This window comes from Saccopteryx bilineata, chromosome X (genome assembly GCF_036850765.1).
Source record: "Saccopteryx bilineata isolate mSacBil1 chromosome X, mSacBil1_pri_phased_curated, whole genome shotgun sequence".
NCBI classification, from domain to species: domain Eukaryota; kingdom Metazoa; phylum Chordata; class Mammalia; order Chiroptera; family Emballonuridae; genus Saccopteryx; species Saccopteryx bilineata.
The window spans coordinates 55,126,063-55,152,940 of record NC_089502.1 but is presented as its reverse complement, the minus strand read 5'-3'; the positions used below and the strand labels follow the sequence as shown (position 1 = coordinate 55,152,940).

The 26,878-nt window shown below is 37.4% G+C and overlaps 1 protein-coding gene and 1 non-coding gene across 4 annotated transcripts in view; one reads left to right on the top strand and one right to left on the bottom strand.

The window, feature by feature from the left end:
• DIAPH2 (diaphanous related formin 2) overlaps nucleotides 1–26,878 on the bottom strand; it is a 1,004,885-nt gene that overhangs the window by 722,146 nt on the left and 255,861 nt on the right. For all 3 annotated transcript variants that reach the window (XM_066248744.1, XM_066248745.1, XM_066248746.1), the window contains 3 exons: nucleotides 25,042–25,178; nucleotides 22,161–22,269; nucleotides 7,358–7,468 (listed from right to left, as the gene is read on the bottom strand). In XM_066248744.1, the coding sequence (XP_066104841.1) occupies nucleotides 7,358–7,468; nucleotides 22,161–22,269; nucleotides 25,042–25,178 (357 nt within the window). The remainder of the gene's footprint in view (nucleotides 1–7,357; nucleotides 7,469–22,160; nucleotides 22,270–25,041; nucleotides 25,179–26,878) is intronic.
• TRNAV-AAC (transfer RNA valine (anticodon AAC)) lies at nucleotides 5,133–5,208 on the top strand. Its single transcript has one exon. It is a non-coding gene; the product is annotated as a tRNA-Val (tRNA).

Genomic DNA, 26,878 nt, shown 5'->3' with positions numbered 1-26,878 from the left:
AATGTACTATGCTTTCTTATTTTAAAGTAAAAGAACCTCATTGCATTCACTTCATTTTCTTTTCATGCCCCAGATTTCAGTTATTCATATTAAAAAATTAGCAATCACTTTTACAACAGGAAAAAAAATCTACTAATTGCTAACAACCCAAATTAAATGATGCCGTTTGGACTAAACACACTAATCAAATACCGCAAAAGGAACTCATGCAGTTAGAACATTCACTTATGCCTCTGGCAAAAAATGCAAAAAGAGATAAATTGTATTAATGAAGAAGAAATACAAGGATATATTCAAGCACAACAGTCCCAAGTATGGCGTGAGAAGTTAAATAAACAAATTTATTTTAAATGATATTTTGTGATATGAAGCAAAAAACCAGTACTTTGGATCAGGCCGCACATCCAGCCTCCTCCTCCTCCTTCCATTTTTGCTTAGCCTTATCACAAAATAGCAACTTGGGCATCAAAGATTTGTTTTTGTAGTACATTATAAGCACATGCATTACAAACCTCTGATGATTTTCAAAATAATAATGGGAGCAAAATCTTTGGAAGCATGCCACACTAGAGATTGTTGGGCTTAATATATATCACCTGGAATATCTTTTAATATGGGTCCATAAAGTGGCGACTTTCAAAACCCAAATGGATAGTCCCAACTGTGGATGCACAAGGGTGATACCGAGAGTGGGCCTAGGGTTTCAGAGCTGAGCTTGAACTCTAAAAGGAAATGCAAGCACGGCGTACTTCAAATTAGGTCCATAAAACAAAATAGGGTAATGCTCTTTTTTCTATTTTTATTCAATAGAACAATTATAAATGGAGACATAATAGTCAATACTGGAGCCAAACTCAAAGTTATACAATTTCTAGATATTCCTTTTTGAACGTTCCCAAACAATAATTCACTGAAAATTGACCTAAATACCATATAAAAATACTTATTAATATATATCTATATAATTTCATATCAATGTATAATCAATAAATGTATTAATGCTAGTTTCCTTTTGACTAATAACTTGCTTTAGGTCTAGTTTTCCACTTTGTAGGGGAATGAAGAAATTTACTGGAATGCAAACTGTCTAACATTGGTGGGTCATAGTTGCAGGCGATGTGCGAGCTCTGTTCAGAAAACAGCAGAAGCCAGACACACCCAATAAGCTGGTCATCACAGAACCAACCGTTAACACATTTTAGAATATAAACCTTTCATTATTTTTGTTACATTCTATTTTTTCTTAGAAGCTCACTATAAAACTTGAACACATTCAACTATGTTTGAAAAAGAAAACATCCAAGTTAAAAACTGTAATTTAAATAGCATCAGAACTTTATAAAACATGGGATCAACATGCATAATTGAAATATTTTCAGAAAATAATCAACATCACCAATAAATTTAATAAAAATGGAATCATCAGTAAAAATAATAGGTGAAATGTTTAATGTTTTAAATTAGGATAACACATTATATAACAAGTATAGTATGTGAACATATACAGCAAAATATACAAATATGGATGTGTATAAATGTAACATCTTGCAAATAGCTTATTTAAAATGTCCATTAAAATAAATACATATGCATATATATTGATACATACATACACATGCATAAAACTTTCTTTCAGTCAATTGTCCAACCTTGAAAGATACATCCATAAGTTCTTTATAAAATAATAATTTAATAAATTAATAAATTTTTATTTACTACAAAGCTGACAGATAACCTATAAAAGTAAATGAAAATGCAAAACTAAAGGTTTTATGTTTAGAAATGTAGGATACTATAAAATTATTAAATGACACTACTACTAATTAGGTGAAATATTGTAAACATGTTGTGGAACATTTTAGGCAGATTCTCCGAAACATAAAATTCTCTACAATAAAGTATACTTCTAAGGAAACCAAAGTCCATTACCAATAAATGACTGATCACCGGTCAAGTAATAGAGAGCAGGCTGACAGCTGTCAGAGGGTATGAGGGGTGGGTGAGGGAGGTACAAAGATAGAGCAAAAAAGGATAAAAATAACACTCTGGCAAGTTTGCTCAGTGGTAGAGCATCAGCATAGCTTGTGGGTATCCTGGATCCAATTTCTGGTCAGGGCACACAGGAGAAGCAACAAACTGCTCCCTCCCTTCCTCCCTCTTTCTTTCTCTCCCCCTCCCACCACAGCCATGGCTCGAGTTGGCCCCAGGCACTGAGGATGGCTCCCTGGCCTCCTGCCTCAAGCACTAAAAATGACTCAGTGGCCGAGCAATGGAGCAACGCCCCAGAAGGACAGAGATTTCTCCCATAGGGGCTTGCCGGGTGGATTCCAGTTGGGGTGCATGCAGGAATCTGTCTCTCTGCCTCCCCTGCTCTCAGTTAAAAAAAGTTAAAACTCATGGACACAAACAACAATGTGGTATTTACATGGGGGAGGGTAGAAGAGAGTATGGGTGAAGAAATGGTGAGGGACAAAGAGTTGACTGGGGCAGGTAAACACACAATATGGTGTGCGGAGATGTGTTGTGGAATCGGGCACCTGAAACCTGTGTAATTATGTTAACCAGTGTCACCCCAATTAAGTTAAATTTAAAAATAACAAGCAATAGTAATAAATTTGAGACTTCAAAAGAGTAAGGAAAGCTTTGTCCATATTTTAAAAGAGATTAAAAATGCCAGGTACCTATAGGCACAACTGCTTACTATCATTTTCCTTCTCATATCGAATTTCCCTAATATTTTCCTACTTTAATTAAATAAAAGGTGGATAGAGACTTCATAAGAAATCAATATAAGTTAACTACAGAGAAATTACTATTTTAAAAATCGCTGTGTAGTACTTAACGACTCATTTACCCTAAATTACAAAATCAAATTTATGAAAAGTAAATTTTTCACATAAATGACATATAAACTCCCTTTAAACACAGTAATTTTTCCATAGAGATGGGGGAATTTTGAAAATACATTTTACAGACTACAATTAAAATAACTGTCCTTGAGAAGTCTTATAATTCTATGAAAAGAAGTTTCATTCTACTATAATATTATGATCATCTTAGGGGTTACTGAAATACTAAGAACTGGTCTTCCTTATCATTTAATGATTCCAGATAGTAATAATTTTTTATCCATATGCCAATGACTAATATTGATATTAGCTATGGCCACATCTAAGTGGCTACTGTATTCTGAATAATTAGGGAGCTCCTCTTGTTAGAATGGGATATGAAATAATAATAGGAAAAAGTAAAGATTTTAAAGACTCATGTATTTTTACATTATTGTTTCACTGAATGTGTAAAACAGGTTTTATGTTATTATAAATTCTAGTGGTTCAAATTTAAATATTTAAATAGCGAGTTAAGATAGCTGACATGTTAAGTGCATCTTAAAATAGTAATTTCTCTGTAGTTAACTTATATTGATTTCTTATGAAGTCTCTATCCACCTTTTATTTAATTAAAGTAGGAAAATATTAGGGAAATTCGATATGAGAAGGAAAATGATAGTAAGCAGTTGTGCCTATAGGCACCTGGCATTCTTAATCTCTTTTAAAATATGGACAAAGCTTTCCTTACTCTTTTGAAGTCTCAAATTTATTACTATTGCTTGTTATTTTTAAATTTAACTTAATTGCGGTAACACTGGTTAACATGATTACATGGGTTCAGGTGCCCAATTGCACAACACATCTCCGCACACCATATTGTGTGTTTACCTGCCCCAGTCAACTCTTTGTCCCTCACCATTTCTTCACCCATACTCTCTTCTACCCTCCCCCACGTAAATACCACATTGTTGTTTGTGTCCATGAGTTTTAACTTCTTTTAATTAAGTGAGAGCAGGGGAGGCAGAGAGACAGATTCCCGCATGCACCCCGATTGGAAAGTGTGATCAATCTGGCCTTTGGCCCATATTGCGATAATAAAATTAAAAGGACAGAAGCAGCAGCAGTGAAATCTATGTTATTAAAGAATGAATGCCTAATCTCAGAGTCCGCCTGAATTCAGATTCTCTTCTTCCACATCAGAAATACCTAAGATTTATATTTTTTCAAACCAACCTCAATGTGATCTCGATAATCTCTTTTGAGGGGGACATGATCAATATACTGGTTGAGAACCAGGGTCGTATTTAGCCATATTTCACCCCATTGCTTTAGGGAGAAGAAAGCAATTGAGAATCCTTGTAAGTTCAATTCTAGACTTTCCATCTTTCTCCTGCTTCAGAACCACAGAGATCTGAGAAGCCAGGCATATTAAACAGATGTGATACTTTAAGAAAAATGTAACTGGAAGCTTATTTTAAGAATACAGATATTAAGAAGTACATAGTGCCATAAAAAGCTTTTTATACGGCTATAAGGCCAATGGGAAAGTGTTGCTTAGAAACACTGAGGCGGTATCTTAGCTGTCACTGTAATCAAAGGAATATACACCACGAGACCACTGAACCCAGCAGAAATTAGACATCCAGACAAAAATGCAAAAGGTAAGTGTGACAGCTACATTCGGTCCACACTCTTTCTGAAAAGATGAGGACTTTAATAAATTAAAATGAGAGTCACAGTTCTCCTGACCAGCCATTCAGTAGTATAAGGCAGAAAATGGACATTCAATTATAAATAGACACAGGGGGATAAAAGAGGGAATGGTAATAACAGCAACTGAGGCAGAAAAGCATGGCATATTAGTGAACGAGTAGAGGATGCTCATGAACGGCTACAGGAAGCAAAAGGGCCCAAAGGCATTACAGTTGTCCCTCGCCACGTCGCGGTTCACTTTTCACAGTCTCACTGTATTGCAAACTTTTATACTGTGTATGTCTATCTTTGTTTTGCCGATTTTTTGCTGTATCACAGGATTTTGTGGTATATAGGTATTTATATACATATTTATTATTTTAATTATTTTTGCTGTAAAATAAGCAAAGTAAGTGTGGGAAAGGTTAATGACAGTGTGAAAAAGGTTTATAAGACTGTGGGGAGGGTTTATAAAGCCTTAAAATACATATAAATAATAAAATAAATATAAGGTCGTTACTTCGCGGATTTTTGCCTATTGCGGGGCATTCTGGAAACCCCTGCAATAGACGAGAGACCACTATATTCCTCTCCTAGAAACAGAGGACTTCCCTGGCCAGTTGGCTCAGCGGTAGAGCGTCGGCCTAACGTGCGGAGGACCCGGGTTCGATTCCCGGCCAGGGCACACAGGAGAAGCACCCATTTGCTTCTCCACCCCTTCCCCTCTCCTTCCTCTCTGTCTCTCTCTTCCCCTCCCGCAGCCAAGGCTCCATTGGAGCAAAGATGGCCCGGGCACTGGGGATGGCTCTATGGCCTCTGCCTCAGGCGCTAGAGTGGCTCTGATCGCAACATGGCAACACCCAGGATGGGCAGAGCATCGCCCCCTGGTGGGCAGAGCGTCGCCCCTAGTGGGCGTGCCGGGTGGATCCCGGTCGGGTGCATGCGGGAGTCTGTCTGACTGTCTCTCCCTGTTTCCTTCTTCAGAAAAATGAAAAAAAAAGAAAAAGAAAGAAACAGAGGACTAACGCAGGGAGGACAAGCAGAAAAACCAATGAGTAGGCAACTCGATAGCAAACTAGAATCAAGATTACTATATCATTATCTCGAGCTACCAAAGGCCAAAAACTTTTCATGAAGAAAGATTTGTGACCAAACAAGAATAAATGTGTTGCACACACTATAACTAGTTACATAATGTGCCCATGTTAACTGCATATTGAAACCTCTCTACAGAACATTTAAAATGTTGCTTTGATTCATTTCAACGCATTCCTTGGTTTTTCAATTCAGGGGTTAAAGAACCATTCAAAGTGGAACTGACACAGAAATTTCTGAAATAGACCCAGTCATACATCTGATTAAAATTGGTTTCAATAGACCCACTCGTCCATTTTATGACGATGCGTTTCAACCACTTTCAGTTAGGACTATTACAACACAAGTAGCTGACACGGGCTACATGCTCACTCCTCAGTAAGAAATGTCCCTGGTTTTGGTATTTCTACTACCCTGAGTCTTACCTACATGCTCATTGACATATGTTTTGTTTTGTGTTTTTCTTTCCTCAGTATTTTTTTTCCACCCTTACTTTTACTTCTTGCTTCTCAGCTATGACCTGAGTAGCTTAAATGAAGAGAATAGTGAGATTTTACTTGTCTCCATTAACAATGCTAGGATCTGGACCCAAAACGCTCTGCAGTTAACATACTACCGTATTTCCACATGTATAACATGCACTTTATTTTAATTTGGGGTCTAAAAACTGGCTTCATCTTATAGTGGTTGTACTTTTTTTACTTGCATTTCCTGCTTTTTTGCACTTGTTTTTATGTTCATTGTTGAAGACAGTGATTTGTCATCAGACACAGATGAGGACAAGCTAATGGATGGGAGTTTTGACAGTGATGAACAGTTGCATGAATTTTATGATGAATAAAACTTGAGTTCAATTACTTTATGTAATATATTTTTTTTCAAATTTCAGGCCCCAAAATTAAGGTGTGTCTTATACATGGGACCATCTTACACATGGGTAAATAAAATATAAAGTCACAGTCGTTGTATTTGTATTTAAAGAATCAGGCTGCTCATTTATCTCAGCTCAAACCTATAAAATTATTTCAAAATGTACACACAACACAATCAACAGTTCAAATGCTATGGAGATGTTTACCTAAAACCTATGTACTCTTATTGATCAATGTTACCCCAGTATTGAATTTTCATTAAAATTTTTTAAAATGTTTTCAATGGTATCATAATTAGAGCAAATGTTCACATTCCAGAAATAAACCTTTTCTTTAGCGAAGTTCCCCTAGCACTGTAACAAGAATACCAATCTTAAGTAATGTGTCCAGAATATACTAAGCAGCATTCTATGCCTATGCATGCCAGATATAAATGAAATAAATCTAAGTTATCAAAGAAAAAAAAGCAATAAATGAAAAGTTGAAACTGCCAAAAAAAAAAGTTCATCTTTCTTATGTTCTTAGTATTTACATTACAAAGAAAAGAGGTTCCCTTTTGACCTCAAGAAGGAAAAACAGCACTCTGGACACATCACCAGTTGCATTCTGAATCCTCAGCTGTATATAAACACTGATATCATTGCAATACTAAAAAGCTTACAAAAAGTTTAATGCTTTACAAAAAAAATAGCAAGGCATATTTACTGACTCTGTTGCAAGTATAACTGCTCACAAAAATCAGGGGATATTTCAAAATGAATAGGAAGTGATAAAATCTCTCCTAATTTTTGTGAGCAGTGTTCTTTTGTACAAAGAAAGAAATATGTTAAAGTTTATCAGCATAATAAATGTGTACATTCAACTTACTGGTAATATTGTCTTTAGTCCTGAACGGAAGATTTCATTTCTTAAATGGATTCGAAAATCAAGCTCATAAGGAGAAGTGACAAGGGCATTTATAAACTGCATGCAGGCCACCTGCAATTAGAAAGCAAACCTTATTTTGAAAACTGTTTTTTAAATTCAAGAAATATTCAATGAATGCATTCAGACATTTATTTTTCTAGTTATTAAAGGCATATATACATAGACTATAAAAATAAGAACAAATGTAAATATTCACAAGAGTTTAAGGATGATTATGATTTTAAAGTATTAACCAGAAAATTATTAATAATATTTCTAATGTGCAAAATAATTCTAATGAAGATAGGATGAATGGTCAAGTTCTCCTACGATTTGCCAAACAATATGAAGGAATATTAAACTCTCTCCTGAGAAACTCAAAGTTCTAAAAGTATGCATCTCAGAGAGCCCTTGAAAAAGATCAGGAAGTGTATCTTACATATCTAGCTGTCCTCAGAGTGCACTTGGCCTCAATTCTATATGGTTATAAACACTTTTCTATAATAAATCAAATAAAGTTATAAAAAAAAACCATGATACTAAACAGACAACAGTGATAACTGAGAGAAATCATTACACTGATTTTTATTCTCCCTATCCTACTATTGGAATGAATTTGCACAATATTTAGAGTATTAAACAATACGATTAAGATGGACTAATTTATTCTGTCTAAAAATGAATTAAGTAGGCCCTGGCCAGGTGGGTCAGTGGATAGAGCATTGTCCCGGGGCGTACAGAGGTGGTGGGTTCAATCCCTGGTCAGGGTGCGTACAAGAAGCAATCAATGAGTGTATACTAAAGAACAACTAAGTGGAATAACGAGTTGATGCTTCCCTCTCTCTCTCATCAACGAAAAAAATTTAAAAACAAATGAATTAAGTAAATTAAGACCAACTAGAAAGCACTGTGATGCCAATACTAATGTGCCTACATGATAAAAGTAAATATGAGCTTCTTTTCAAGCGAAGGTGATTCGTTAATTATATTGACACAGGAAAATGAGTTTCGCTTTTCTTACCTTCTGATAATGAGGTTCCCTACTATAAAGAAGGAATTATTTTCTGGTAATTGCAAGCTAAAAGCAAATCAACAAAATGCTAATTGCCAGGTGTTCCACACATTATTCTTGAATAACATTTTTAGAAAATGCCACTCATGTCTGAGGCAACTGGCTAATACTTTAAGTGAAGAGCTGCATGTTTAAACTGATTATGTTTAAAGTATGTGAAGAGTAGAGCTGACTGCCAGGGGAGTCCTGTAAAATACCAGATTTTGGAAAGATGTCAAGTATATACAGAAGGGGACACAAATAAATGCATAATATGTACTCTACTCCATCGGCTTAGTGTTCCCAAGACTCTGGGGGCCTAGTCTGGGCTGTGACCTTGGCCTCCGTCTTTTCCCCTATTTAGTTCCCCGCCTACAAACCCAGCTTCACGTGAATATACCTGCTCCTGGATAGCCCACACAGACCCCAAACTGACCAGGTAACCCCCCCCCCAAACTCCTAAGCCTCTTTTCTTCCTCTAAGCGATAGCCAGTTTCCTAAGGCTGCCAAGATGAACCAAGCACAGCGTGCAGGAGTGGCAATCTGGCCACGCGCCAACATGGCCCACAGGGTTAATGCAGAACACTGTCTGCTGTACCAATAAGGTCCTACTGACTCACAAAAAATATATATTATGGGGAAAAAAGCGTTAGCAAATATATATATTTCAAATGTATTTTGACTTTACTGGTCCTGACCTATTATTATAATTATTTTTCAAGTGGAGAGAAACGATTAAAGGGTATATTGCTTTTATTTTTCTATCTATACTTTATGCCTTGGAGATGTTTCTTTGAGAGAAGAGCCCATTTACGAGTCACTGAGATTCAAAAATGAAAAGTTACATGCTTTAAAGAGGATGATTGGGCCTGACCAAGCAGTGGCGTAGTGGACAGAGCATCACACTAGGACGAGGAGGACCCAGGTTGGAAACCCCGAGGTCGCAGGCTCCACTGTAGGCTCATCTGGTTTGAGCAAAGCTCACCAGCTTGAGCCCAAAGTTGCTTGCTTGAGTAAGAGGTCACATGGTCTGCTGTAGCCCCCCCAGTCAAGGCACATATGAGAAAGCAATCAATGAACTAAAGTGCCACAACGAAGAATTGATGCTTCTCATCTCTCTCCCTTCCTGTCTGTCTGTCCCTATCTATCCTTCTATCTGACTCTCTCTTTGTCTCTGTCACACACACACACATACACACGCAAAAAGAGGATGATTGGGTTGTTTCTAACTCTACTAGATATCTAAATGATAAATGAGCAATGTAGCCTAATTCCTATGAATGCTCAAATGTCAAACTAAAACATTTATACAACTAATAAAAAAAAACTACAAAAAAAAAAAAAAAAACAACTCAAGTATATAACTAAGTAGTGGCCATAGACTTGGCATTACTTTAAAAGACACCAGATAAAATATTATAGTTATGCCTTAATAGGATACATAACCTTCCAATTTACAATGAGATAATGTGGAAGTGTTCATAGTCACAATAGGCTGAGATATCAGTGTGCATATCCTACATGACCATAGCTAGATTGTTATTGTATTTGCTTGGATGATCCTTGTTATGTTACAACTAGGACATGACCAAACAAGCCAAAGTACATGTCCAATCCAAAATTAATAGAGAGAAAAGTGGCCATCTGCTACAATTGGTTTTGCCAGAAGAAATTCTAGCTTAATGGCTTGTATTAATACTGTACAAGTAAAGAGAACACTTCCATAAGAAACAAGTTAATGAGTCTTGGAATTGTACCTTTATACAAATAAAAGCGTTTAGATCAAGAGATGATAAACACAGTAAAAGTCAATGAAATTAATGAATGGATCAATATCAAAATAACTTCATATTTAATCAGATAAATGTTGCAATGTTATTAACTTTACATATAACGTTTGAATATGTAACTGAATGAAAAAGAAGCTGCATCCATGGCTGATAATATAAAATAAGAGACACTGAATTGGTAGTTAAACAGGTAGTGGCAATGGTTTATCAATATACTCTTTATTAATTACCAAATTCTACCAGATACCTAATTAATTACAAATAACATGATGCATAGAAATATCATCATGCCATTTCACAGCATAATCTGCTAAAGCAATTCTCTTTTATAGAAATATTTACAGTGTATAAATGTGGAACACAATAGTCATCTTAATTATCCCTATTCCTTTATATTGATACTATTACGCAATTATTGCCCTTTCCACAGGATGAGAGAACTCAAACTAATTATCACTTCTTACAACTACAAAATTAAATTTTAAAAATATAATTATTTTAAAGGGCAGAAAAGATTATGAATTATAAACATGAAATACCCATTGTGTGGATTCTGAATTCATGGAAAAATACAAAGCCTCAAACTGTCTCATTATCATTAATTCCCAGACAATATTAGGTGTTGTACATAACTCACCATCTAAGCTCATTCTCATAAAAGTCCTACAAGACTAAGTGTTGCTATCATCCTTATTTCACATGAAGTCACCCGGCAAGAAGGAAACTCATGAGTCTAAACCACATCACTTACTGCACATAGACAATGATGTCTGGCACATTCCAGACACCTCATAAGCTTCAATCGTAGATGCATACAACAAAAGATTTTCAGGATAGTTGAGATGGTAAAATGGAACTAGGGCAGCATGTTTAACACACTGGGAACATATAACTTTGAAACTGTAGGTTAATTAGAGAAACATACAATTATTTTAACAAGCTGTTATCGAGTATATAACATGGTTCTTATATGTCAATTATAATTCAATAAAAATTAACGGTTATAATAATATATAATAAATTATTTAAAATATATAATATATAAAATACAATATGTACTTATAGAATGTATTAAAAAATGTTTAAAAGCTAAAAAATGGTTCCTGAAATATGTTCCATTCCGCTTTCTGTATGTAGCGTAACAGTGATGCACGGGCAATGTCCCATCATCCAGAAGAGGGGTCTCTCCCCTCTCCCTCCCTCTCCTGACATCCACTCCTTCCTTAGCATGTGTGTGCATGAAAACACAAACACTCTCTCTCTCTCTCTCTCTCTCTCACACACACACTCACACACACACACACACACACACACACACACACACACGGGAGCTGTGCGTCTCAACAGGGAACCATAAAACACAATTTAAATTTAACTAGGCCCTGGCTGGGTAGCTCAATTTGTTAAAGCATTGTTCTGATATGCCAAGACTGCACATTCAGTCACTGGTCAGGTCACATACAAGAATCAACCAATGAATGTATAAATAAGTACAACAACAAACTGATGTCCTCCACCCTTTCTTTTTTTCTAAAATTAATCATAAAAATAAAATAAAAAATAAGTTTAACTTAATTACAATTAAATAAAATTTTAAATTCAGTACTCAGTCTCACTAGCCACAGCTCAAGTGTATAAGAGCGGCCCATGGCTAGTGGCTACTATATTGGACAGCAAGAATACAGAGCGCTGTAGACCAGACAGCGCTGAGATGGAGTTTAAAGCAAAAAGATTCCTGGCCAAATCTCTAAAACCTAAGCTCCAAATAAGTACAAAATTGAATAATAAATGTTTCAAAACTGTGTCTGACAAGGAGATGGCATAGTGGATAGAGCGTCAACTTGGCATGCTGAGGACCCTGGTTTGAACCCCAAGGTCACAGGCTTCAGCATGGGTTCAATAAAATGATCCCATGGTCGCTAGCTTGAACCCAAGGTCGCTGGCTTGAGCAACAGGTCACTGGCTCGGCAGGAGCTGCTCCCGCAGCCCCATCAAGTCACATTTGAGAAGCAGTCAATGAAAAACTAAAGCGCCACGATTATGAGTTGATGCTTCTCATCTCTTTCTTTCTCTTTCTTACTCAAAAAAAAAAAATGTTTCAAAACTGGTCTGTTCGGCTTTCAAGTATAGAAATCTTTAAGAGCATAACTGAACCTCTCAATCTATTTTCCCCCCAAAAAAATCAACTCTAGAGATAGAAATGAAAGAATGGTGGCATTTTAAAGCTAGAGAGAACATCAAATACTTTGGTCGAATATGCTCATTTAAAGATAAAGAACCCGAAAGCCTAGAAAGATTAGATAATTTGCCAAAGGTCATGCGGCCAACAATAAACCACAGAGACTGGCTGGGAACTCAGGCCTCGGACTCTGAGGCTTGTATTCTCCCAATCACACTACAGCACACAAAATGGCACTGCCACACAGCGGCATTCCTCACACTGGAGGAAGAGAGCCAGTGTTCTTGAACTGAGTATCACCAAGTCTGTTATCCAGATGCCTCCTGCTGCTTTGTTTCTTTAAAATGGCTTCAAGTTCAAAATGGTCTGCCGTATCTATTTGTTTCAACTACAGCTTCCATGACAATTCAAATTTAAAAATCACAGAAAATCAGTGAGTTTTCTCTACCATTAATAAATATGCTGGACTAGGACCACGACTCTGTTTTTGTTGTTGTTGTTGTTGTTTTTGTTTATTTTTTGCAAAAGAGACAGGGACAGACAGACAGTAAGGGAGAGAGTTGAGAAGCATCAGTTCTTTGTTGTGGCACTTTAGTAGTTCATTGACTGCTTTCTCATATGCACCTTGACTGGGGGGCTACAGCAGACTCAGTGACCCCTTGCTCAAGCCAGCGACCTTTGGGCTCAAGCCAGTGACCATGAGATCATGTCTATGATGCCATGCTCCAGCTGGAGACTCCAAGCTCAAGCCGGCGATCTCCGGGTTTTGAATCTGGGTCCTCAGCATACCAGGTCGATACTCTATGCACTGCGTAAACACCTGGTCAGCCCACTATTCTGATTTTATACCAGTAAAAACAACTAGTTTGCGTATTTGCATTTTTATTCAGTAATATCCTTACACCATATATGATACCTATACATCTTTATGAGATCTATATTAGCTGTTGAATGGATGCATAAACATAGATAGATAAAACCATCAACTTTGTGCATGTGATAAAACACCCAATAATTTGTGCCATGAATAATTATATATTATATCAAATTGCTATCAGTTCTTCTAGCATACTCTTATCCTTCCTTCACTGTAATAGGTAATAGTATATTCCCTTTCTATAATAATCACCTGTATCCTTTAATCACAGGTTGCTATTTTCTTCACCCTGGGGTGCAGGGTGTGGTATAGAGAGTGGAATATCACAAAGTAGATTGTAAACTTCCTAATGGCATGACTCTTTGGGGATTTCTGTGCAACCCCTTACTGCCCCCAATAAACTGGTTAAAATATAATGGGTGAACATTATCTAAATATTTCAAATACTTTTACTGTGACAAATATCATTACAAAAAGAAATTACATTCAGTACCTTCCCTAACTAGTAGAGAGGGAATATTTAAACATGGAACATCTTCCAAAACTGACTGGGAAAATTCTCGAACTGTTATTTAACTCATCAGCTCTGAAAACTATACAAACATCTATCAGTTTGTTCCCCACTCATAGGGCTGTGGACTATAATAATTGCCAACTCCAGGGCATGCGCCAGCAGATTATTCATATTGCCATTAGCTGTGACAAATTGTGCTTTTAAAATTTTATTGACACTGTCACACATTTGACCTTATTAAGTACTCTGTAGACATTAACAAGGTCTTTCTTTATCCTAGCCCAACAGGAGTTAGGAAAAAAAGATGGTCCAGGTCAAAATAACTACTAACCAAGAAAGATACAAATGCACATAGCAAGTTAATTAAAAGAAACAGCGAAAGGTTACGGGCAGGACAAAGCCTTGTACAACGGTACTGAGGCAGAGGTAGGAAACAGCATAAAATGTTCAGGAAACCCAGCACCTTCTGACTAGACCAAGAAGTTTCTGTAGAAGAGGACTGGCCTGTGAGGCTGCAGAGACCATGACAGGCAGATGATGAAGCACTGTGTGTGGACTAGGAGGAGACTTGCATCCTAGAGGCTATGGAAAGCCTCTGCAGGATTTTAAGCAGTGATATAACAAGAATTCCATTTAAGAAGTAGAACTTTGTGGAAGATAATTTAAAAGGGGTTAGAATGGCTGGACCAGGCACTGGCACAATGGATAGAGTATTGATCTAGGACGCTGAGGACCCAGGTTCGAAACTACGAAGTCACGAGCTTGAGCAGGGGGTCACCGGCTTGAGTGGGATAATAGACATGACCTAATGGTCGCTGGCTTGAGCCCAAAGGTCACTGACTTGAAGTCCATGGTCGCTGGCTTGAGGAAGAAGTAACAGGCTCAGCTGGTGCCCCCCCCCAGTCAAGGCACGTATGAGAAGCAATTAATGAACAACTAAAGTGAAGCAACTGCAAGTTGATGCTTCTCATCTCTCAACTTTCCTGTCTGTCTGTCCCTCTCTCTTGCTTGCTTTAAAGGGTGAGGTGCTAGAATGAAGGACAGATGACATTTCAGAGTCAGGGGAAATGATAAAATGGTGCCGTGAAAGAAAGACATGGCAGCAGGGGAAGATGGAGCTAAACCGCACCATGGACGGGAAATACGAGCCCATGGAGGGAGAACAGGTGGAATCTAGTGACTGAGGGAACGGTGGACAAAACAGGAGTAAATTTGACGAAGATTGTTACATGTTGGGTTTATGCTGCTTGGTAGAGTATGCTAAGGTGAACCAGGATGGTAACACAAGAGAAAGACAGGTTAAGGTTGAGAGGGGATTGGAGTAGGGAGAAGGATGGAGAAAAGGAAGGTATGCACAGTTAAGGACAATACTGAATGTGAAACCCAGTCAAGAGGCAGCTGAGCACATGGAGTCTGTCAATCAGAAGGGATTCATTCGAACTAGTTATGAGAGCCATCAGACAGAAGTGTTAGCTCAAGTCACAAGGATGGAGATGGCTGCTTCAGGACCATACACAGAATGAGCAAAGCAAAGGACCTGAGGACTTAGGACCAAGTTTTAGGAATTAGTATGTTTATGGGCCAAGCACAGAGACAGGACATTTGTAATGCAATGCAAGGTAAAAAAACAAAAAAAAACACACAGAAAAAACAACAACCTAGGAGAGCTTAGTATCCTAGACACTGAGGGAGAAGAGATTGGTAAGGAGTGATCAGTGTCACATGATAACTTTAAAAATGACTACATTGTACAGATATACTATGGAATCTCCTCTTGGACTAATTCTACTTTTAAAATGGCAATAATATACAACTGTCAATAAGCAGAATAACTTCCCTAAATAATATCAGACCTATATTTCACACTATTTAACATACGTATTTATTTTTTATCAATTTTTTTCATTCTTAGTGTCAGTGTCTTGTTTTATTATAAATGTACCTCTACTGACACATAATAAATGATTTATCCAAAGCTGCTTCCTTGTATGTGATGGTAGGAGTGTGCTAATAGCTAATTTACAAATATGCTTAAGATAAAATCTCTACACTTGAGAACCACTGTGGACACAACCAAGCTACCCAGGGTCAGGGCATATATCTGATGGTTTATCCATTTAAGCATTGTCTGTTTCTGCATAAAACTCTTCCTGAAATAAATTATATACTTGCCACATTCTTAAACAAACTAAATATGACTTATTGTTTTCTTACTGACTCCAGGGCATGATTAAATATGTGAGTTAGTGAGCTGTGCTATAACACAGATGCGCTCAGGAGCGACTGAGGTGTTTAGGGCTCCTTGCTCTGCCGTGAATGAGACCCAATGTCATAATTCTGATTTCTAGTACCAGTCCTTCGTTCTGTTTCTACCTCCTTCCCCACCTTGCTGTGAGTCTGTTAGCTGTCACTTCCCAATCATCCTAGTGCACAAGTCGGAAATAGGCCTTCTTCCAAACCCACAACCTGTGCTTCTAGTATGCAGTGGATAAAAAGAAAACTAGCCTGACCTGGGGTGGTGCAGTGGATAGAGTGTCAACAGAATGCTGAGGTCCCAGGTTCAAAACCCCGAGGTCACCAGCTTGAGCGCGGGCTTGTCGGCTTGAGCACAGGATCATCGACATGATCTCATGGTCACTGGCTTGAGCCCAAGGTTTCTGGCTTGAGCAAGGGGTCACTGGCTCTGCTGAGCCCCCCGGTCAAGGCACATACGAGAAGCAATCAATGAACAACTAAGGTGGCATAATAAAGAATCAATGCTTCTCATCTCTCTCTCTCTCTCCTCTCTTTTTTTTTCTTTCTCTCTCAAAAATAAATAAAAATTTAAAAAGATAAAAGAAAGATAATTGGGTTCAGTGAAGCACCATAAAATAAACAAGTTAATAGTCTCTGATTAAAGTCCAAAAGGTCATTGTCGTCCTAAGGCTAACTAGATGGACTTGGATATATTTTGTAAGCTGCTCAGATTGTTCTATTTTATTTATGTATTATTTATTTTTCAACTAGCAGTTATGGTCCAAAATGATCAGCCTATCCAATAGGTGAAGTAAGGATAAGCAAACCTATTACACATCCGTGAAGTGTATATTTATGGTTATGTTTTGTGTACAACATCTAATGATAATCCGTGCAAACTTTTTATGATTTTGGGCATGTTAGAAAACATTCTTAAAATGTATTAAATCAGGCTAAACACACTTCGAAACACAGTTCCCAAAATACTTTGAGACATGGCACCTTTCAGACTAATAGCAGCCTGCAAAGACTGGGCTCCTTTTATAATACATCACTGGAGGTTAACTATACTACTTTCTCCTTCCATAAACAACTATTATTAGTGCTCGGCATGCCCTCGCTTTTCCTGCTGGGCTATGCAGGAATCACTTTCAATGCTATGTTGCTATACTACTCACAAAAATTAGGGGATATTTCAAAGTGAATATAAAGCGATTAAAAAAAAGAATTTGATTTTTTTTTATTAAGCAACAACATCAGAAAAGCAAACAACAAGGCAAAGAAAGTTGTTTGATTATGCAAATGAGATGCAGAACCAACTTTTATTTCATTGGTGGAAATGCACTATACAAAAGGCTGAAAGTATTGGAGTATCTGCATGTTCCCTGACCCCCTAATCTTTGTGAGCAGTGTATCACTTCAACTGGCCTCTTTTGTGAAGTGACTGGCAGACTATTCTGGCCTCAGTTTTCACCCACAGGAAGTCCTTCTCCTGTCTCTCATCCTACCACAGTGCTGGTCCGTAGTTATCCTTCAAGACCTAGTTCAAACATCACGTCCTCACTGAAGCCTTCCTAGATTTATACAGAACATACTTAGGCTGCCTTCCTTTGTGCTCTAGTTTAAACCTTTCTGGGAGGAACGGGATATGGGTAAGGAGGTTGGCATTGCAAGTAAAGTATTGTAAGTTATAAAATTATTTGAGGGCATTTAGGAATACAGCATATTTGGGAAACACCATGTTCAGTATGCCTAAAGCATTCAGTCCACGTGGGCGAGTGACAGGCTCACAGTTGGGGCCACACTGAACAAGGCCATGCACCACAATTGGGCTCTTCACCTTCATCAGGTAGCAATTGAGCAACTGGCCATGAGCATAGCCTTCTAGGAGTGCTACTGTGTTAGATCTGGATAAGTGACAACAGCACAGAACAGTGGTCATGTCTATGATCCCACACTCAAGCCAGTGACCCTATGCTCAAGCCAGTGAGCCTGTGCTCAAGCCGGCGACCTCGGGTTTTGAACTTGGGTCCTCCATGTCCCAGTCTAACACTCTATCCACTGAGCCACTGCCTGGTCAGGCTATAAATGTTATTTTTCATTTCTTATTTTTATGATGTCTACAAGACATCTAGGCAGGCCATTAGACATAAGATTTGAAAACAGGAAGAGATGAGCTATTCTTATAAACCTGGGGAATCACTAGAACCCAGTGATGTTAAAGCTACAGAAGAAATTAAGAATACCCATGCCTGGCTGGTGGTGGTCTAGTGGACAGAGCTTCAACCCAGAGCACTGATGTCACAGGTTCAACCCCAGTCAAGGCACGTATGAGAAGCACGTATGGGTGCACAACTAAAGTGGAGCAATGAGTGATGCTTCTTCTCTCTTCCTCCCCCCTTTCCCCTCTCTCTATACCTTTCTCAAAAAAAAAACCCACATTCATGAGGAAAATAAAATATATGTGTGTACACATATATGTACATGTACATATATACAAAAATGATAATAGAAAAGGGCCAAGGATTGAACCTAAAGAGCAAAATACTCAAGGAGAGAAACGCATGAAGATACAGGAAAAGCAATTAAAGATTCAAAGTGCAAGGAACGCCTGACAAGGTGGCGGAGCAGTGGGTAAAGTATCAGATTGGGACGGAGAGGACCCAGGTTCGAGACCTGGAGGTTGCCAGCTTGAGCGCGGGCTCATCTGGTTTGAGCAAGGCTCACCAGCTTGGACCCAAGGTCACTGGCTTGAGCAAGGGGTCACTCGGTCTGCTGTAGCCCCTCTTCCTCTGTCAAGGCACATATGAGAAAGTAATAAATGACAAACTAAGGAGCTGCAAGGAAGAATTGATGCTTCTAATCTCTCTCCCTTCCTGTCTATCTGTCCCTCTCTCTGACACTCTCTCTGTATCTTTCACAAAAACAGAACAAGACAAAACAATCAATCAAACAAGACAAAGTGCAAGGAGGGAATGGTGCCTGAGAAGCCAGAGGCAGGAATGTTTTCCGGGGCTGGGGGGATCAGTAGTGCCAAGTGATCAGGACTGTAAATGGACACTGGTTTTTGAATTCAGAGGCTCACTGTTGACCCTTCTGTGAACTCGGGCAAAGCTGCGTGGTGAAAGGTAGTTCAGGAAACAGAAAACAAGAATCGATGATTCTTTTAGAGATTTGGACTACAAAACAAGAAAGGAAGATGAGAGGCTGGTTCAAGGGTAAGTAGGATCAAAAGAAGGTGGGTGGGTAGTATGAGGGGAACTTGAGAACACTACTAACCTGAAGGAAAGTCAATGAACAGAGCGTCTATGAAGACGTGATTTAACGTCTTTATCTATTTTTTGAAGTACTGAAGATAATGAAAATCCTAACACTGGTATAAAATTTCACTTAAAATATGAGCTAGAAAACCTCTATGAGAAGTTAATAACCTGTGTTAAAACCCCACAAAGAGAAAAAAAAAGTATACAGTTGTTATTTAAAAATATAATTAGTCCTGTATTTTAACAGAATTACTTCCTGAGACTGTAATAACATTTTGAGAAGTCTCAAGATACTACAGAAATAGAAAAGTCATTCTGTTAAAATACAGCCCTAATTATATTTTTTAAACAACAAATTTAAACTTTTGCTTTTCATTCTGCATTCGGAATATATTTTTGAACTTTTAGACGATATTTTCTTTCACTCACATGAAATAGTCCAAATAAACAAATCCACTTCACAATTCTTGTGAGAGGAAGAGGCTCTGTATATAACAAATGACTAATTTTGTAGCTCATTAGGAAAGGAAATTTCAAATTGTGATTTGCATATGTTTGCAACTGTAGTGAGTATTCAACAATTTCTTGAATATCTAGAAAGATGTCTATTATTCTTCCTTGTTTACTTGTTAACAACTTGCCATTTTATCATTCCATTCAGCCCAGCTTCCTGTAGGCTAGAAAATGTCACTCCTGCCCCTGGCCAGGTGGCTCATGTAGATAGTGTCATCCTGGCGCGTCAAGGTCAGGGGTTCAATGCCCAGTCACAGCAAGTAGGAGAAGCTATCCATGAGTGGAACGACTAAGTGGAACAATGAGTTGATACCTCTCTCTCTCTCTCTCTCTCTCTCTCTCTCTTTCTCTCTTTCTCTCTCCCCCCTCTCTCTATTCTCTCTCAAATCAACATAAAAAATTTTAAAAACAAAGAAAAAATGTCAGTGCCTTCTCATTGTTTGGTGCAAACTACTCAATGGCAAAAGTGGCATTTCAAAGGTCAAACAGTTCAGCACACCAGCGCTAGCGTCACAAAGACCAGGCTTCCCATCACAGCTCCCCCCCCAACACCTGTGTGATTCTCAGTGATGGAATGAAAACTTTGAATAGATCTAATACACCTAATTCCTCCTACACAATCTTTGCAAGACAAATACAATCTCCTACATAAGATAAAAAGTCAGAAAAATTTAATTAGGTGAGCCAATCAGAGAAGCAAGAACAAAAACTATTTCAAAAAGTTACCTAAAAAGATAAATTTTCAAACCTTTCTGTAGAGATATTAAATTTTATTGTGATACATTTTATAGAAAGTGTATGGTAGAGAAGAAAAGTACTGGAAATAAATACCCCAATTATTATTTTTTTAATGTAATACACTGGACATAAAAGGCACACTATCAAAGTTGATCCAAACTGCTCATTGCAGTTAGAGTAGAATTAACAATGAACAAATTTCTTTAAGTACTGGGAGAGGGATTATAATGTTGTGACACTACAGTAGTCTCTTTGGACGAGCTGATTTATCTATCTGCTGTAGCTTCAAAGTTTAGTGAAAAAAAAAGATACCAGTAAGTCATAAAACAATAAAAAAGGAAAAGAAATATTTGTTTTCTTTCTTTCTTTCTTTCTTTATTTATTTAGAGAGAGAGAGAGAGAAACACAGACAGAGACAGACACACAGGAAGGGAAAGAGATAAGAAGCATCACCTCATAGTTGCAGCACTTTAGTTGTTCATTGATTGCTTTCTCATATGTGCCTTGACTGGGGGCTCCAGCAGAGTCAGTAACCCCTTGCTCAAGACAGCCACCTTGGGCTCAAGCCAGCGACCTTGGGCTTCAAGCCAGTGATCTTTAGGCTCAAGTCAGTGGCCATGGAATCATGTCTATGATCCCACCACGCTTAAGCCAGTGAGCCCACACTCAAGCTGGTTCAGGCCAATGCTCTCTATCCACTGTGCAACCACCTGATCAGGCAGAAAATACTTGTTTTAAATCAGTGGTTTTCAACTGCCAGTCCACCAGAAGTTTGGTGCTGGTCCACAGAAGAGTTACCACCTTGACGTTGTATGAAGAGTACAGACTCAATGATTCTCTGATTTAATTGAAAACCACTGTTTTACACCTCATAAGAAATTTTCATATTTAAACACTCACTACTAAATAATAGCACCTGCATAGCCAGGTTGTTGTGAGAATTAAATCAGATAAACAGCATAAATTACAATGTTTAGTACAGGTCCTCACGATATATAAGTATGGTCAATAAATATGAGTTCTCACCAGTCAAGAAAAAAGTTACGCTCATAAAATGGGCCACTTCCTGAAATCATCTGAGAAAAGATACCGAGTTTTGTCATTTTCTAAAGAAACCATTTAGGCTGGGTCTACATGGGTCTATCAGACAGATCCCATCCTGAGAGATGCAAATCAATCTCCACTATTCTAGTGAGTCAGACTTCTGAATGCTATGTGCCCGCACAGAGAGAGATACAATAAGCCCACAGACATCATTACCATTTGTCAGGATAATGACATTGTCTGGATTTCCTGCTCTCTTGTCCTGATTACTGCTGAGGCTTTAATTTCCGTGGTTTATTGCATTAATTACTAAATTTCTCCCCAAATATTAATGTTTATCATAATCACATTTATAATAATCTATAGTATTTTTCCCATCTTAAACAAATGGTTATTCCCACAAACACAACTTCTACCTTTTATGAACAACCAAAAAACACAAAGAGTTTCATTTTTATGTACCATTCAATTTAAGTGTTAGGTAAACCAGAGCTGGTGTCATACAAAATGCATACTCTAAATATAACCCTCAAAGCAATTTAAGACAAAGCCAAACTCACCTGTAATTGCAGAGCTTCATGATTTTCTAATCCTTCCACAATTGGTGAAAATCGTTCTCTGTTATTTCTTTCTGCAGCTATAGTAATAGCCCCTAGAAGTTTATCTAGACTGTAGAGGAAAAGAAAAAAGAAATGACAACTCTATCGCACATCCACGTTGTGAATACTGGTTTTCTCTTTCAGCTTTCCCTGTTTTCGTTTAGGTGCTTAATCATTATGTAGACCACCACAATTAAAGAATTGTGCTCCTCTCTGCATATTTTGACACATCAAATATAGACAACTTTAAATAATTTTAGGGCATTCAAGCCCTGGCAGGATAGCTCCGTTGGTTAGAGCATCGTCCTGAAGCACAGAGGTTGCTGGTTTGAACCCAGTCAGGGCACACAGAGGAGCAGATAGATGTTCCTCTCTTTTTCCTGGTTCCTCTCTCACTAAAATCAATTAAAAATTAAATTAATTTTAGGGTATCAAAATAAATTTTAAAATCTTGAGGAAAATTTTATTTTCTGGGTGGCATTTTTTAAAAGACACACTTAATTAATATAAACTGAAACTTAAAGTCCAGTTTTTGCTATTTCATGTAACAGATATTAATTAACATGCCTTCAACACAAAAAAAGTATCTGTAATTATTAAAAGTTTTTTCAAGGGTAACCCAACTATAATTTTATTTTTCTTAATTATTATGAGTTTATTTGGGCCAAACTGATAACATATACCAGGAACAAAATCTCAAATACTCTCCTGACTATGATTTTGTAATAAAGTTCTGGAAAGAGTAAAACATTTTAGAAGAACTTAAAAATAGAAACATTCCTTAAAAATGAAACAACAACAACAAAAATATCTGAGAGAGAAAGCCTGGGTAGAGAAGTACCCATAATTATCTGGCACAAAAAACTTAAGTTACCCGAACAAAAATAAGACTAAAAAAAAAAAAAAAACTAAAAAAAAAATGCAGACTGTCACTGTACACCAGGGGTCCCCAAACTTTTTACACAGGGGGCCAGCTCATTGTCTCTCAGACTGTTGGAGGGCCAGACTATAAAAAAAAAAACTATGAACAAATCCCTATGCACACTGCATATATTTTATTTTAAAGTAAAAAAAAAAAAAAAAAAAAAAACGGGAACAAATACAATATTTAAAATAAAGAACAAGTAAATTTAAATCAACAAACTGACCAGTATTTCAATGGGAACTATGGCCCTGCTTTTGGCTAATGAGATGGTCAATGTGCTCTTCTCACTGACCACCAATGAAAGAGGTGCCCCTTCCGGAAGTGCGGAGGGGGCCGGATAAATGGCCTCAGGGGGCTGCATGCACGGGCTGTAGTTTGGGGACCCCTGCTGTACAGTGTCTGAAGCAAATTAAATTCTATGCAGTACAGTGCTCTTACAAAACGACATGTGAAATTGTAATTAAATCATAAGTAGAGCAGTGTAAGTTTTATTATTTGAATTCAGTATTGAAAAATCTACTTGACTAGAAAAGTATTTCTTACTAATATATAAACTAATTTCTTTATAAAACCTACGGAAACCTTACTCTTGTCTGTTACTTCATTTAGAGTTTGCTCTCATTGAGGTAAGATTTCATGCTATATGATAATACTTTTGTTTAGTGTTTGTCCTTTGATTTGTAAGGATACTAGCCAGTACTAAAGCAGCTCCTCATTTTATTCCAGAAGGTATAAAAAAATCAACATATTACAATACTCTTAAATATTTTTATAGCTCTGTTTTGATTCAAATTGAAATTCTTATTGGCACACAGTGTTTAGAAGAAACATCAAAGTCTATGATATCTGCTATGGAGCAGGTATCTCATTCTTTTTTTTTTTTTTTTTTTCAGAGACAGAGAGTGAGTCAGAGAGAGGGATAGACAGGGACAGACACACAGGAACGGAGAGAGATGAGCAGCATCAATCAGTTTTTCATTGCGCGTTGCAACACCTTAGTTGTTCATTGATTGTTTTCTCACATGTGCCTTGACCACGGGCCTTCAGCAGACCAAGCAACCCCTTGCTGGAGCCAGCGACCTTGGGTCCAAGCTGGTGAGCCTTGCTCAAACCAGATGAGCCCGCGCTCAAGCTGGCAACCTCGGGGTCTCGAACCTGGGTCCTCTGAATCCCAGTCCGATGCTCTATCCACTGTGCCACCGCCTAGTCAGGCAGTATCTCATTCTTTATCACAATGGTTTCTTATTAACTAGCCATATTAATGCCATCAAAATCGGAAATTTTGTTTCCGATTCAATATTATTTTCATAAGACAAAATGACCCAACACACGGGCAGCAATGGCTTGCTGAGACTGGCATGCTTACCTACACTTTGGAAAATAACCAATAGCCTTTCTGTTCTTTCTTTAAAACAGGTTAGGTTTATTACATTCTACAAATAATTGCTTTCTCTTTTCAGTTACCATAGGCAGATAATGTAAACTACTATAAAATACTAGTATAAAATAAACCATCTAGCTAATTCAGTGAGTTAAAGAAGTCAAATATTGTGATGTGCATGTGTGCAGGGTGTGTGTGGGGGGATATGGGTGGGTATGTTTAGCCAAAATCACTCTCTGACTTTTCCTATATTTCTAGTAATTATTTTTACCTTCAGCTAGACAAAATTCTATTCATTCACTTTCAATCTAACTTTGAAGAATTTCCCATTAGGACTGGATCATTTTAAACCTATTTTTCAAAGAATCAAAAAAAAAGTTAAAATGTAACAGATTAGAGAAAAATGCTACTGATTTCTTCCTAAATTCTCCTATTCTTTTCATGCAAGCTACCAAAAGAAACATCATCAAAGGAAGGCTTTTTAATATCTCGTGTCATTTTCCATGAAGTTAATATAATAACATCGCAATACTTACATGCTCTCTTCTCCAACAATGCAAATAGCAGAAAGTATTTTGACTATTTCAGTCATCATGTTGGGTTGTTTGGGGTCAATTGCTCTTGCCAATAGTAAAAGACTTCTTTCATCTCCTAGAATCCTTTGCAATCCAAACTTTCAGGGAGAGAGAGAGAGAGAGAGAACCCTCATTCAGAATGTCTTTGGAATATAACTTTAATTTTAAAATACAACTTAAAATGATTTTCTAAAAGCACCTACCTCCACAGTGAGGTTTTGCCTAATTATAGGAATGTTCTTTAAACAAACAGTTATTTGGGTTTTTTTTGTTTTTTTTGTTTTTTTGTTGTTTTTTTTTTACTTGAAATGACTGCATCTTGGAGTGTTCTGGCCCTTGATCAGATACGATCTCCATTAGCCTGCCTAAAAATTCCATAAAGATTTTGGAGAAATGTGGGAACAATCAGTATTTCTTCAACAAAGAAGAACATGTAAAGCACATACTGATATGATTTTCTAAAGCAATTCTACTTATGTCACTGGATCTCTCCGGAGATATCTGGAATTCGTGGTTAAATTCTCCAATATGTTTGTATGGAAAATTAAGTTGAACAAAAAAGGGTAAAATGTTGAAAAGCTCTTTGTACACTATACACCGGTTAAAGCGATAAACCTCTGCACAGCTTTGCCTAGCCCTTCTCTCTCTCATCCGCCCCTTCCCAGGCAGCTGTGCTGCCTTCCAAAAGCTATGAACCCACAGAAAGGGCACCTGGATATCAGTAAGTGTCACATTCAACTCAGCAGAAGAGACACCATGTTCACTTCTTTTCTGGTCTCGAATGTGTGTGTGCAAGTGCATATTATAAGCCTGAATAGGGAAAGAAATTTTAAAGGACGCCTAACACTTGCCTATTCACTACATTAAGAAGGTAATATTTCCTTTGATCTTTGTCCCACAGAGTATTTCTTAGATTCCTTATGAACTCGTTTGCTTCTTTGTACAGCCTAATGGTACAATCTGACAACATTTCATCGGAGTAAAATTGTCATTTCAAGCTAACCTTTAGTTAAGTACCAAGCATATGACTATTTTCATGGTGACTAATTTAACTTCTAAAAGAATTCATGGGGAAAAATACCTTGAGCTCTTATATGTGATTTTACCAGAGGTCATAATAAGTAAGGAAATACGCAGAGAAACGAACAAAACAGAAAAAAAAAGGAAATGGAAGCAACAAGGTTTAAGAGGAGCAAAGAAAAAGAGAAGAGATGTGTGTGTCTAACGGCAGCCAGTGGATGAGCAACAGTGAGAAAAAATAAGGGAAAAACACAGGTGCAAAATGAGAGACAGGTGATTACCACACAATTACCAAACTAGAAAATAACAGCTTTAAAAATCAATGAGGCTGAAAACATTTAAATTCTCAGAGTTCCGTGTATTGTTTAAAAATTTTCCTAATACATAGGGACATACTGAAAATAAAAACAAAGATAGGAGAAGGGATGAAAAACCATAAATCTAAGCATCAGAGTGAGATTCCAGCACAGTAAGTTAAGAAGCAATGGGTGGCTTTTTCTGCCCATTTTCCAGCGTGCATTGTATATAAAGAGAGAGGTTTTGAAGTAGGCAGTATAAACTACTTAGGGCCAACAAATGTGATGTTTAAGTCATTTCAGCTCAATGTTTCATCTTTGATTATGACAACTGAGTCCAACATGAAAGGGACATATCACTGGATATTTTTATTTTGGATTCATACTTTAAGTCTATTCTTTCATATGCGCATAATTTAAAAGATCTACCATTTATTTATGTTCTGAGCCCTCTGTGCAAGACATTAATATAACCTAACTTA